Source organism: Grammomys surdaster, unplaced genomic scaffold (assembly GCF_004785775.1).
Source record: "Grammomys surdaster isolate TR1022 unplaced genomic scaffold, NIH_TR_1.0 165, whole genome shotgun sequence".
In the NCBI taxonomy this organism is placed as follows: Eukaryota; Metazoa; Chordata; class Mammalia; order Rodentia; family Muridae; genus Grammomys; species Grammomys surdaster.
The window spans coordinates 1,924,201-1,937,690 of NW_021604613.1; the positions used below are offsets into that span (position 1 = coordinate 1,924,201).

General features: G+C 36.6%; 1 protein-coding gene across 1 annotated transcript in view; it reads left to right on the forward strand.

Annotated features, from left to right (window-relative positions):
• Positions 1 to 13,490, forward strand: part of Ankar (ankyrin and armadillo repeat containing) — a 51,745-nt gene that overhangs the window by 33,151 nt on the left and 5,104 nt on the right. The window contains exons 12-20 of the mRNA XM_028765752.1: positions 962 to 1,203; positions 1,378 to 1,531; positions 1,609 to 1,770; positions 3,540 to 3,646; positions 5,722 to 5,844; positions 6,875 to 7,033; positions 7,664 to 7,781; positions 8,718 to 8,827; positions 12,379 to 12,575. Coding sequence (XP_028621585.1) covers positions 962 to 1,203; positions 1,378 to 1,531; positions 1,609 to 1,770; positions 3,540 to 3,646; positions 5,722 to 5,844; positions 6,875 to 7,033; positions 7,664 to 7,781; positions 8,718 to 8,827; positions 12,379 to 12,575 — 1,372 coding nt within the window. The remainder of the gene's footprint in view (positions 1 to 961; positions 1,204 to 1,377; positions 1,532 to 1,608; positions 1,771 to 3,539; positions 3,647 to 5,721; positions 5,845 to 6,874; positions 7,034 to 7,663; positions 7,782 to 8,717; positions 8,828 to 12,378; positions 12,576 to 13,490) is intronic.

Sequence of the window (13,490 nt, forward strand, 5' to 3'; positions counted from 1 at the left end):
GGGTGTAAAGACCTTTGTGCTCCCACCATAAATGTATAAAACTAAATTGTATCCTGGCATAGTGGTACACTCCTTCAATTCCAGCATGAGGGAGGCAGGGCCAGGTGGATCTCTATGAGTCTGAGGACAGTTTAGCCTGTGTAGTGAGTTTAAAGCTAGCCAGGACAGAATAACACACACACACACAGAGACACATACAGATGAATAGAATGAGCACAACTAAGTTGCAGATTATATATATATATAATATCAATGTAGCAATATATTTAATTTCTAAGTGCAAGTAAAGTATTTAAGCTCTCTCACTTACACTTTTACACTTTACTCTTACACTTTTCTGTAAATTGTAAGAACAGAATAAAATGAAATGCCATTTTGTCTATCAAGTCAGCACGTTTCATGTATTGATTTTTAATGATAATATTTATCTGAAAGACAAAGTCAAATTGATTTGCTGAGCACTGATTATGTAAGAACAACATGTTACTGATCCTTTTAGAAATTGATTTACTGAAATGTACTGAATTATTTCAGTAATTCTTAAGACTCTATGCTAAAAAAAGTATTGATAAATATCTACATGTTAAGGAAAATTTTCCTAGAATTATTTAAAACAGTGAAAAGTTTGAAGCAACATATATTTTCAATGTGATATGACCATTGAAGAAATATTTAGAAGGTATTTGTGACATTTATGTTCATAAAAGAATGTAAAAAATAATTCATTTGTAGTACAATTATATTGAATGTGTCTATAATTATCTAAATATGCCAAGTATCTCTCTAAGAAGTAGTGTAAAAATAATCTAAATGATGAACCTGGACAGTTTATTTATATTTTTGTTTTCTAAATTTTTCTTTGAACTTGTAAATTTGATTTTGTAATATGTGGAACTACCTAGAAAATGTAGTATATTTACATTTTCAATACCTTGTTTCCTTACTCTTCACTCCTTTGAAGATGTGCTGAAGGCAGTGTCCTCAGCTACAATAGCTGAGGTTGGCCGCGACAATAAGGAGGTGCAAGATGCTATAGCAATGGAAGGTGCCATCCCTCCCCTGGTAGCTCTTTTTAAAGGGAAGCAGCTCAGCGTCCAAGTGAAAGGTGCGATGGCTGTGGAGTCCCTGGCAAACTGCAATCCTTTAATCCAGAAGGCATTTCTAGAAAGAAAATTAACTAAGGACCTCTTAAAACTTCTAAAGGTAGAGATTTTATCATTACTCTTCCAATTGTTTCGATGGTTTATTTTATTTTGATTGTATTTGGAGATTGGAAAAATCAAACAAAATTCTGAATGCGTATTTTATAAAATATACATCTGTTATGTGTTCAGTATACATGCAGTGAATGAATGCCATGTTTTTTTGTTTTAATAGGCCTTTCAAATAGATGTTAAGGAGCAAGGAGCCATAGCGCTTTGGGCCTTGGCAGGGCAAACACTGAAGCAACAAAAGTATATGGCTGAGCAGATTGGATACAACTTCATAATAAACATGCTTTTGTCACCATCAGCTAAGATGCAGTATGTAGGTAAGTTGCTTTCTTTGCATAACTGCTGATGATGTAGACATCAAAGTCCATACCCACCTCTTACTTTTTGTTACCAGGAGGTGAAGCAGTCATAGCCCTAAGTAAGGACAGTAGGATGCATCAGAATCAAATATGTGAAGGTAACGGAATTGCACCACTGGTTCGCCTGCTGAGGATTAGTAAGATAGCAGAAGGCACACTTCTGAGTGTCATCAGAGCAGTGGGGTCCATTTGTATTGGTTTGTATACAGTCTCAATTTCTTAAATACTATGAGAAAAATAAAAGACTTGGGTAGAGAAGTAGAAATTGTTTTTTTTATCACTATTCATACTGTAAGAGAACTCAAAGATTTACAAATAGTTTATCTAAGATCTCGGTCAGTTAAAATAGTGACATTAGGAATTTCATATCTGTCTTGCTCTTGAATTTAGAGTAAAATAGAAAATGAAGACAATGAGCATTGAGTATTTTGAACTGAATATAATTCCATTTATTTTAAGATAAGTTTAAAAATGTCAAGAGCCATAAATTTCTCAAGGTAAACATTCAATTATATTTTTTCAATTCTTATTTTTATATAAATAATTCTTTGTTTATATAAAATGGCCTTTGTTGCAAAAGAATTTATATTTTAGGGTCCATGAGAAAAATGCAGAACATTTAGGGATTGCTCTACCAATAAAATTTGAGTTCTTTGCTAACAATAACAAGTTAGAGTAGATGTCTTGCAAACAACAGAAAAGAAGACTTTTGTGCATGCTTGATTCTCCATGTAATTGTATTTTCTCAAAAGTACCCAGATATTGAAGTTAGTAGCTTCATTTTAATTCCTTGTTCATGAAAACTAACTGTAGAAGTTCATTAACTATTATAAGAAATAAATAATCCAGAAAATAATGTTTCTTTCATTGCTGGACTCTATGATATATAGTCTCATAATAAAATTCTAGTAAATGGAGATTAAAGAGATGGCTCAGTTGTTAAGACAGCTAATTGCTCTTCCAGAGGACCTAGTTTGGTTTTCAGCATCCATATTCTTAGCACCCTACCTGTAATTCCAGCTGGCACATGAGCATACATAGACATTGTTATACAAATAAAAAAAATCTAGTAAATGGTAACATATATACTATCTACCTATCTATCTATCTATCTATCTATCTATCTATCTATCTATCTATCTGTCTGTCTATCTATCTATCTTTGCTTGTTATTCACATAACAACTGTACTTATATGGGGGTGGTAAAGGAGAAAAAAAAAGGAGAAAAAAATGGCTATTGTTCATTCTACTCCCCCTAGATAATTTAAACTTTCCAAATAACAATATGTGGCTGGCTCTTTGTCAATGTTTAAAGAAGCCTAAACTTGTATTTTTTATTATGTATATAAGCTTGCTATATTTACATAGTGTACATGTATACTATATAAATGTACATAGTGTACATTATACTATAGTTAAGTATATAAACCTACAATATACATAATGACATTCCATGGCCAAACAAAATTAAAATTTTTATGAATATTCACAAAACTCAGATTGACTTTTCTCCTGATATTAGATTGCAACTCAAAGTATAGAATGTTATAAAAACAATATGTTTATCTTTTTACCATATGTAATTTAAGAAAGCTAGAAATTTTAACTTAGTGAATAGTCACTATTTTAAGAAACTTTTAATAGAAAATAATAACTATAAACTTCACTACCAGGATATAGTATTTTTAAACAATGCAGGCTGTTATTTTTTAGCAATGTAACATTTTTCAAACTTATCTGCTGTGTCTGTATTATAAAACCATTTATAACTCTGATAGCAAATTTTCCATGCTTATGCATTCTGCCCTTTAAGGAATTAAAGCAGGAATGTTGTACCATGTTCTTAAAATTTGTTAACCATATTACCTTAAGATAGTCTATCAACCAAAACCAAGCTAAGTTTGACTCTACAATTTACAATATGAAACAAAGTCATGACCTCACTGACCTATGAGAGCCTTACAGGTGTGGCCCACACAAGCAATCCCATGAGCCAACAGTTTGTTGTAGAGGAGAACGCCTTTCCAGTGCTTATTCAGCTCCTAAGAAGTCACCCTTCAGTTAACATTAAGGTATATATTAAGGTTTAAATGTTTCTGACACAGTAAATGCAATATATACAACAGCTTTACAAATAATTTGTATCTACAAATAACAACTTAACTTTTAAAACAAAAATCTTGAATTTTTAGGTAGAAAAGATTAATGTATTAAATACTATTTTTTCAAATATGACATGAAAGTCTTACACACTTATTCTTTAGCTACTTCTCCTTAGCATTCACTGTGCATTCACAGAACAGCTCCCTTCTTCCCCTGTTAGAGGGCTGCATGGCACTGTTTCTCAACACACTATGGGCTGACTGTCAGCCAGTGTGCTAAAGGCTAGATTATAACAAGTTACTATACCAACTTTGAGAGTTAGTCACTCTTCCATCTATGCCCTTAATAAGCCAGCATTAATTCAAACCCTTTACCAAAGCCATAGACATTCAGGAATTTTTAGGTGGCCAAGTAGTAAATATTCCCTTTTATAGATATATTGCAAAAGATAAATCATAATTTATCGGGTCTTTCAAGATATGAGAAATAGAAAAACACAGATTAGCATATTAATGAATAGAAATATCTCCTTTTATAGACACATTATAAGAAAAGATACTATAAGACACTTGCCCGTCCCCCCCCCCTTTTCAGGATACAAAAAGGATAATTTAATTGTGATAGTTCAGTTCAATGAGAAACTAAGGTAAGCATAAGCTACAAATCACTTATAAATAAAAATTATATAGACCTTTAAAGTATATTTCATAAGACTATGGAAAACTTCTATTTTATCCAATTTTTTTTCAAAAAATTTTAAACTTGTTAAACTATAACCTAAATACTTTCAGTCACTTTCCTGAAAATTAGACTCTTCAGTGGACAGAACATTTCAAAATAGTTATGCTTTTCTTTCTTTCTTTCTTTCTTTCTTTCTTTCTTCCTTCCTTCCTTCCTTCCTTCCTTCCTTCCTTCCTTTCTTTCTTTCTTTCTCTCTCTCTCCCTCTCTTTCTCTCTTTCTTTTTCTCTTTCCTTTCTCTCTCTCTCTTTCTTTCTTTCTTTCCTTTCTTTCTTCCTTCCTTTTTTCCTTTTCTTTTCCCATACCTCCTCCTTCCCACATCTCCAAAAAGATGTCCCCAACCCCCAAACTCCCACCCTTACCCCATACCTCCCCACTCTCTGGGGCCTCAAGTCTCTTGAGGGTTAGGTGCATCTTTGCTCACTGACTCCTGAACTGATTATAGTGGAACATGTGCCCCTGTGGCATGATGGGGCATCTTTTGGGTATATCCCCCAGGATTGAGTCTTCAGGTAAAATCTATTTCCAATTTTCTGATGAACCTTTAGGCTGATTTCCAGCGAGGTTGTACCAGCTTGCAATCCCACCAGCAATGAAGGAATGTTCCTCTTTCTTCACATCCTTGCCAACATGTGCTGTCACCTGAGTTTTTGAAATTAGTCATTCTGATTGGTTTAAGGTAGAATCTCAAGAAAGGCATAACAGAGCCCTTCAAAAGCTGCCTGCTAAGTCCAGTAATGTACATGATTCAGCTTCCTAATGGAAGATAACTGTAAATTAAATGACTCTAAAAACTAGAAAAAACCAACTCTGCCTTGATGCTACTTTTATAAAACTTTGCTTAAATTCTTAGGTGGTCCCTTACACATCAACAGCGCCATGGTCATTAACAACTTAAAACAGCCTTTAAACCCATGCCAGCAAACACTTAAAAATTATGTTTAGAAGTGGAAGGGATTAGACTACATATGTAGCATTAGGATTGAATCTCTGTACATGGCCTACTGTCCCTGGGAACCCCACACCCACCCCAGCACCCTCAGAGGGAACTGTGTGGTTGTCTCTGGACACAACACAGAGACAGAGGAGATAGACACTTCCTAGCCATTAAAATTTATGAGGAACAGTCCTGCAGAAGCTGTGTTAGTCTTTAAATAGTAGTCAGAGAACTATACTCAATAACCATGCTTTAAAACACTTTATAACAATATTTCCATAATCTAGTCTGTATAAATATTTATATAATGAAATATATTGTTTGGTAATCTGTGAATGGAAGATAATTTCTGAAAACCACATATTTAGGTTGAAGTGGCATTTTCGCTGGCATGCATCGTCCTAGGGAATGATTTGCTACAGAAAGAATTACAAGAAAATGAAGGATTTGACTATTCTGATGTTCTTTATCTTCTTCACTCAAAAGATAAGGTAGGACCTTCACAGCGCCTCTGTGTGCTCACATGGGGGAGTTGGCTCTAAGAAAACAGTATCAGTTATGACCAAGTGCTCTTCATGGCAACATGTAAGTGGATCATTGTGGGGAAAATTTAGTGCCCGCCACAGCGGTCGAGAGGGGCTTCCACCGCTGTGGCAGGTCCCACATTCGGGAGGAATCTTATAGTTCCAGCGGCCTGGAGGCCTTGGCAGCGGCAGGCCCCAATGACATGAGGAAGTCCTTGGTTCCAAAAAGGTTTATTGTCATGGCGGATGATAGATGGATCTAGGCATACCCCCCCCCCCAAAAAAAAAAAACGCGCGGTATAGGGAGGGAGAAAGGGGGAGGATTGGGGGAGGATCTGGGGGAGGCATGTTTAATTTGCTCTGCCCTCTGGCATTCATTAGTATGTAAATCCCTAGGGCCTGAGGCCTATAGCCTGGCCTATGTGACTGAACAATGTAATTCTATGGAGACCTTGACTGCTTTTCAGGATCCTGGGTTCTGGGGGCACCAAACTCCTGCTGGTTCTCATGCAGAATCCCACCCAGAGTCTGCAGAGTTTCCAGGTTCTAGGCACTTGCTCAACCATGACCCAAGATACCCTTACGCAGTCCCACAGATCATTAAGAGAATATACAAAATGTCTCTTTGTAGGTCATGATTTTGTACTGGCATGATAAACTTTCCAAGTAAGGCATGTAGCAATTTTATGCTTGGTGACAAACCCCAAATCTGTCATTAATTGAAAGTTTAACTTAATGCCATGCCGTTTCATTCCCAGCCATCCCCTTCTTATCCAATAGAACAATGAGGCTTCTGAACCGTTTTATGATGAAGAAAGAGAACTTTTTCTAAGACAGTGAATATTAGGCAATTATTTTTCTCTAAAAATTTCCCCGAATAATGTCACATTTCTTTTCCTGTTGAGAATAAAATGCATTTTAATAGGCAGGAACTCAAGAGCTGGTGGGGAACATGTGGTGAAGCAAATAAAAATGATTGGTGTTTCTCCTTTTCTAGGAAATCTGCTTGAGAGCAGGTTATGCACTAACCCTTTTTGCCTTCAATAATCGTTTTCAACAGTACTTAATATTGGAAACTGGAATGATAACCTTATCTATTTTTGAGCCTTTTCTTCAATCCAGAGTTGAAACAGAGAGGGCAATGGCAGCATTTCAGGTACATGGATCAATCCTAACATTTCACATTGGCAAGTATGTCATTGTAGTGAATACTTCTTCACTGGGCATCTAGAAAAATGCTTATTAATTTATGAACTTTAGTACCTTGCACATTAGCCCCTCTACCTCATGAAAAGTCCATTATTAGGATTTCTTTATATGGAATTGTTTAGGTTACATCTGATATCTGTAAACCCTGTGATGCCATCAGGCAGGTGTTTTAATTACATCATGTTTAAAGAACTATGAAAAGAAACACGGCTGGGTTGAAAACAAGTCTAATTGCAGACTGTGAGCTAATTGCATGGCTTCTTGCACCTTGAGCAGTATTTAGGTTCCTCGTTGTCTTAAGCTTCTCCTCAGAGCTTTTCTAACCTAAGCCTCGTTAAGTATTTCTCTTGTTATTCAAGGACAACTGTTACAAAGACGGTAGAAAGACTAATGCGGCTTGTCATAGTCATTGTTCTGACGAGAAGTACTGTAACCCCTGTTCTCTACCTCTCAATCTCCATCTCTTCTATTGGAGTCCAGCAAATGTTCCCATGACCTGCTAAAAATGCCCCCACCATAAATGATTGAGAAGATATGAGTAGCAAATGCTCACCGATCGTATGTTCTTCTCTTTTAGATTATCGTATTAGCTAAAGTCATAATAGATGTGGACCATATTACTTTGTCTGCCAGAGGTGTTACTATTTTAGCTGACAGTCTGTACTCAGCCCACATTCCTACTATTGTCCTGACAGGTAAGAAATATCTAAAAAACAAGCAAACAATCAAACAAAAAACCAAACCAAACAACAACAACAAGAATCTAATGACATCTACAGAAAGGAACACGGTTTGTGTCCAAGATTATAAAATATTTTAGATTGAAAACTCAACAATACTAAAGTATGCCAGATTCCCTGTTGCATAGTTTCAAATTATGCTATCTGAAAATACTGAATATCCGTATCTGTATGGACCAATGGACATCCACTCTGCTTACAGAACAGGAAGACAGTAACTCTCAACATGGCCTTTTTGGTTTTCTAATTATTTCAAACTTTTCATGATTTTTAGACTATAAAGTGAGAACTCAATTATGCACTGACCATTGTGTCTCAAGAAACAGATATGGTGCACAGTCTATAGATTCAAGAAAAACAACACTTATATACATAAAATAAATAAATAGAAATCTTAATAACCAAAAAAGAGTGAATATATTTTGAAATATTGAAAGACAGAAAGCTTCCAACTTTTGAAATTTTTTCATTCTTTTTTTTTTTTTAAAGATTTATTTATTTATTATATATGAGTACACTGTAGCTGTCTTCAGACACACCAGAAGAGGGCATCAGATCTCATTACAGATGGTTGTGAGCCACCATGTGGTTGCTGGGATTTGAACTCAGGACCTCTGGAAGTGCAGTCAGTGCTCTTAACCACTGAGCCATCTCTCCAGCCCAATTTTTTCATTCTTATATAAATAAACCTGTGTAAGTTTTAGTACGTTTACAGAAAAGCAATCAACTAGAGGGAACAATAATCCTATATTTACATGCACATTTTTTTCTTGCTTCTTCATTTTGGTTTTGGAGCTCAAATCTTTTACAATAAAATGCACATGTGATCAAAAAGCAATCTATCAGTTATCAGTTTTAGACAATATAAGAGTTTTTCTGTTTTAATTCTAGGTAATTTAATAGCTAGCCTGGCTCATTCAAGAGCTGGGATTCCAGATGCTTTTCTCACCCTGGGAACAATCCAGCGGCTCTGCTACCACCTGTACTCAGGAAGAGAAGAGGTAAAAAGAAAAGACTATTTGTAAAATGGAATCTGCTGCAAACAGTAACTGGGGCTTTTTCCACACAAGAGGACACTTTTTCTTGGGATATTATGTAATTCATAATAACTCAAAAATAGTATTAGTCATATCTGACATCTACAATTCTGATTCTAACTTCAACATTTAAATAGAATTTTACGAAAGCAGTATACAACAATTATAAACATTTTAAAACTACAGGATTGGAAAGATGGTTCAAGAGCTACTGCAGAGGGCCCCAGTTTGACTCCCAGCACCTATAATCAGATTGGTCACAACTGCTTGTAACTCTAGTTCCAGGGGATACAATGTCCTTTTCTGGTCTCCATGGGGATGGACACACACACACACACACACACACACACACACAAAATCTTTTAAAAACTTAAGAAGGTCAGCATGGAAAAGGAAAATTGATGATGAACATTGGTGGGAAATGTGTAGAAAGTCTCTGGGCAAAGCTGTATACATACCTTTACACATGCTTTATGATCAGTCACCTCACAGCAAAAAGCAGCGTAAGTTTAAAAAGAAGATACTCTCTAATATCATGCTTATTAAAATGTTTTTAAGAATGTTTAAAATCTATTACATGTTCAAATTAATCTGAGCTAAAACTACAAAGAAATCTGTGAAATGGGCTAATTTAATTCTAAAATCAAGATTGAACCTTCAAAACTTCATGTCAGAGTTCATGCTAGTAATATCAGCACTTAGGAGGCCAAGACAGGAGGATTCCTCTTACTTCAAAACCAATTTAAGTTACATAGAAATTTAAAGTATGCTCTGTGAAAGAATAACATTTGTGAAGGGCACCATATTTTTTTGCATATCTATCATTATTTTTTGCTCCATTGAGGCACATAACTATTTTTACTGAGATATATACTCAGTAGAATTTAGAAGATTTATTGCTGAGATTTTTTATTGGATATTTTCTTTATTTATATTTCAAATATTATCCCCTTTCCCGGTTTCCCCCTAGAAACTCCTATTCCATCCCCCATCCCCTGCTTCTATGAGGGTTTTTCCCACCCACTCCCACTTCCCTACTTGGGCATTCTTCTACACTGGGACATCAAGCCTTCACAGGACCAAGGACCTTTCCTCCCATTGATGCCTGACAAGGCCATCCTCTGCTACATATGGGGCTGGAGCCATGGGTCCCTCCATGTGTACTCCTTGGTTGGTGGTTTAGTCCCTGGGAGCTCTAAGAGGGTCTGGTTGGTTGATATTGTTGTTCTTCCTATGGGGTTGAAAACCCTTTCAGTACCTTCAGTCTCTTCTCTCTAACTCCTCCTTTGGAGACCCTGTGCTCAATCCAATGATTGGCTGTGAGCTTCTGTCTTTGTATTTTTCAGGCTCGGGCAGAGCCTCTCACGAGACAGCTATATCAGGCTCCTGTTAGCAAGCACTTCTTGGAATCCACAATAGTGTCTGGGTTTGGTGACTGGGACATCACAAAATTGCAAAGCTTCTGTAAGGCGAAAAAACACTGTCAATAGAACAAAATGGCAACTAACAGATTGGGAAAATATCTTTAGCAATCCTACATCTGATAGAGGGCTAATATCCAATATATACAAAGAACTCAAGAAGTTAGGCTCCAGAGAATCAAATAACCCTATTAAAAATGGGGTGTTAAACAACGAATTCACTACTGAGGACTATAGAATGGCCAAGAAGCACCTAAAGAAATGTTCAGCCATAAGCAGACCTTGGGCGCTGACTCTTCACCCAGTCCCAATGACTTAATGAAATTCACAAGCAAATGGATGGAATTAGAAAATATCATTCTGAGTGAGGTAACCCAGTCACAGAAGAACACACATGGTATGCACTTACTGATAAGTAGATATTAGCCTAAAAGCTTGGAATACCCAAGATATAATTCATAGTCCACATAGATCTCAAGAAGGAGGAGGAAGACCAAAGTGTGGATGCTTCGGTCCTTCTTAGAAGGGGGAAGAAAATACTCAAGGTAGGAAATACGGAGAGAAAGCATGGAACAGAGACTGAAGGGGGGACAGTATAGAGTCTGTCCCACCTAGGGGACCCTATTTTAAGAAGAAATTATGACACTGGTGTAAGAAAGTGCATGATGATGCCCAGTGCTTTGTATAACTTAAAATTTAAATACTCAGTGTATTAATAAATACACTATGATGAAACAGAAATTTAACTAAAATGTTCGAAAGTATCATACAAGAATTTGTTACTTAGTCAATGGGTAAGCCTTTTCATTTTCTAATATTCTTAAGTAATTCTAAAACGAAGTCACATATGCTCACAGATAATTGTGAGCAATGACTAGAACTTGGGGCCATTAACCGTATGCTTTAAACTAGGGACAGAGAGTGTGACCTGACAGTGACCTGGCAGGCGTGAAGTATCGTGCTCCTACCTGGCGACTGACGTCTCTTTACATCCATATCTGATGCTCATGTTTACAGATGTTAATAATAATAATTAATTATTTTATTTTTCAAGACAAGGTTTCTCTGTATAACAGCCCTGCCTGTCCTGGAACTCACTTTGTAGACCTGGCTGGCTTCAAACCCAGAGATGCCTTGCTTCTACCTCCCTAGTGCTAGGATTGAAGACGTGCTCCACCATGCCCAGCTTATAGACATTTTCTTAAGATTTTATTTGTAATAGTGTGTTTATGTGTCTGCATAGGAATGTGCATGTGGATGCAGGTCCCCATGTAGGCCAGAAGATAGTACTGGAGTTCCAGGTGGTTGTAAGCTGTCTGATTGTGAATGCTGGGATCCAAACTAGGGTTCAACAGAGCTAACTGGAGCTATGGGCTAGATAATTTTATTAGATTTTTTTGAGAATATCATACCAAGTATTTTCTTCATATTGGCCCTTTTTCTTTCCAACTTTCCCTTTAACCATCCCCACTCCCGCATTGACACAATTTTCAGTCTTGCTCCAATGACCCTGAATATGTTTTCCACTGGAGTGTGGCTGACTTACCAGGGCTTACTCTTTAAGAGGAAGCTGTCTCTCTCTATCCCAGCAGCTAACATTTGCCAATTGTTCTGTGGCTATGGGTGGGATTGTGTGCTGGAGTGTGGTGTCTGTTGGGCTTGCATGGGCTCTGTGCTTGCTATTGAAACTATTTTGAGTTCATATGTATAAATGCCTTGCTGTGTGTAGAAGACACTGTTTCCTGTAGTTAGCCACAATCTCTAGCTCTTGAATTCTTTCCATCACTCACCATCAATAATCTCTGAGCTTTCAGAGCCCACTAAAGTTTGTTCTCATAAAATTGTGAGAAACCTATTAGACAGAGAGAAATTCTACATATGCTGCATATGACATCCTCAATCCAAACACTTATTAAAAATTCAAGACAAATACTGAGATTTGAACCCAAAGTAATGTTCAAAAAGTGTATATGAATATATTTAGCTCTAGTGAATTGTGTAATTTAAAATGGTAAAATAGCAAATTTTCTGTCAGTTATATTTTGTCATAATAAAATATTAGGAAAACATGTAAGGAATTGATTCCTGTTTCAGGTTCGCACGGCATGTTCCTGTGCCCTTGGCTACCTCACGTACAATGCACATGCTTTCCGAATTCTGTTAACTGAGTGTAGGAATAAGCCTAACCAATTTCTGCGAATAACAAATAACATCAGCAGAGATGCAAAGATCAACCCTGCATTTTTAAAGGAGTTTCAAAGGCAGCAAAGCGTGGGACTTCCATCCTTAAGGTACTCTGTCTTTATAAGAAGTTTCAGAAGTGACATTCTTAGTAAAGATCTTAGATTTTAGTGGTCCAGCTTGTAAAACTCCCCTTGAAATACATATCCTTTGTGTGGCAAATATAAATTTAACCAGCCAAAGCCTGTTTTTATTTATTTTTGAATGCCAAGTATCTTTTGGTTTTGTTTTTTGTTTTTTTGGTTTACTAATCTCTGTATCAAAATGAACAGCAGCAGGTTTCTGTTAAAGCTTACTGTAAAGTATTACAGATTTTCCCCTCATTTTAAGTGTATTATTCCATCAAGGAAAAATAGCAAAATTCACTTTACTTTTACCTTGATACACTTCCACGATTAGCTGGTGCTATGCAAAGTTAGTAGCTTTACTTTTCTATGTATGAGCAGGTCTATGCCCAGGAAAGATAAGATTTGGTTATCTCTGTTTCTCAAACATACCCTACAAAATAGAAGGCCCTCTTTCAAAGTAAATATGAACATGAGGGTAGTTTTCTACAGGGAAAAATAAAAACAACCAGAATTTCTGAAACCTTTCAGTCTGTATTTTTTTTTCAAAATAGTCCAAGGTGGGGCTAAAATCTCAACTGATCTTCAAAGCACTGCTCCTGCAAGGGATAAGTAGTGAGTAGTTTACCTTGCTGTTGGTAGAAATGGAAGGTGTTGTCTAGTGGCTGGGAGACTCAGCTGTGAAGCTGTATGATCACCTAGGCTTGGTGGCATTTACTCACAACTGTAATACCGGGGAGGAAAAAAAGTGTCCCACTTCAGTCACGACCCCCAAGCTTCCTGGCCAGCCAGTCCATTCTACTGGGTGAGTTCTGACTGACAGACAGACAGACAGACAGACACACACACACTTACACACACACACACACACACACACACACACACACACACACACACACA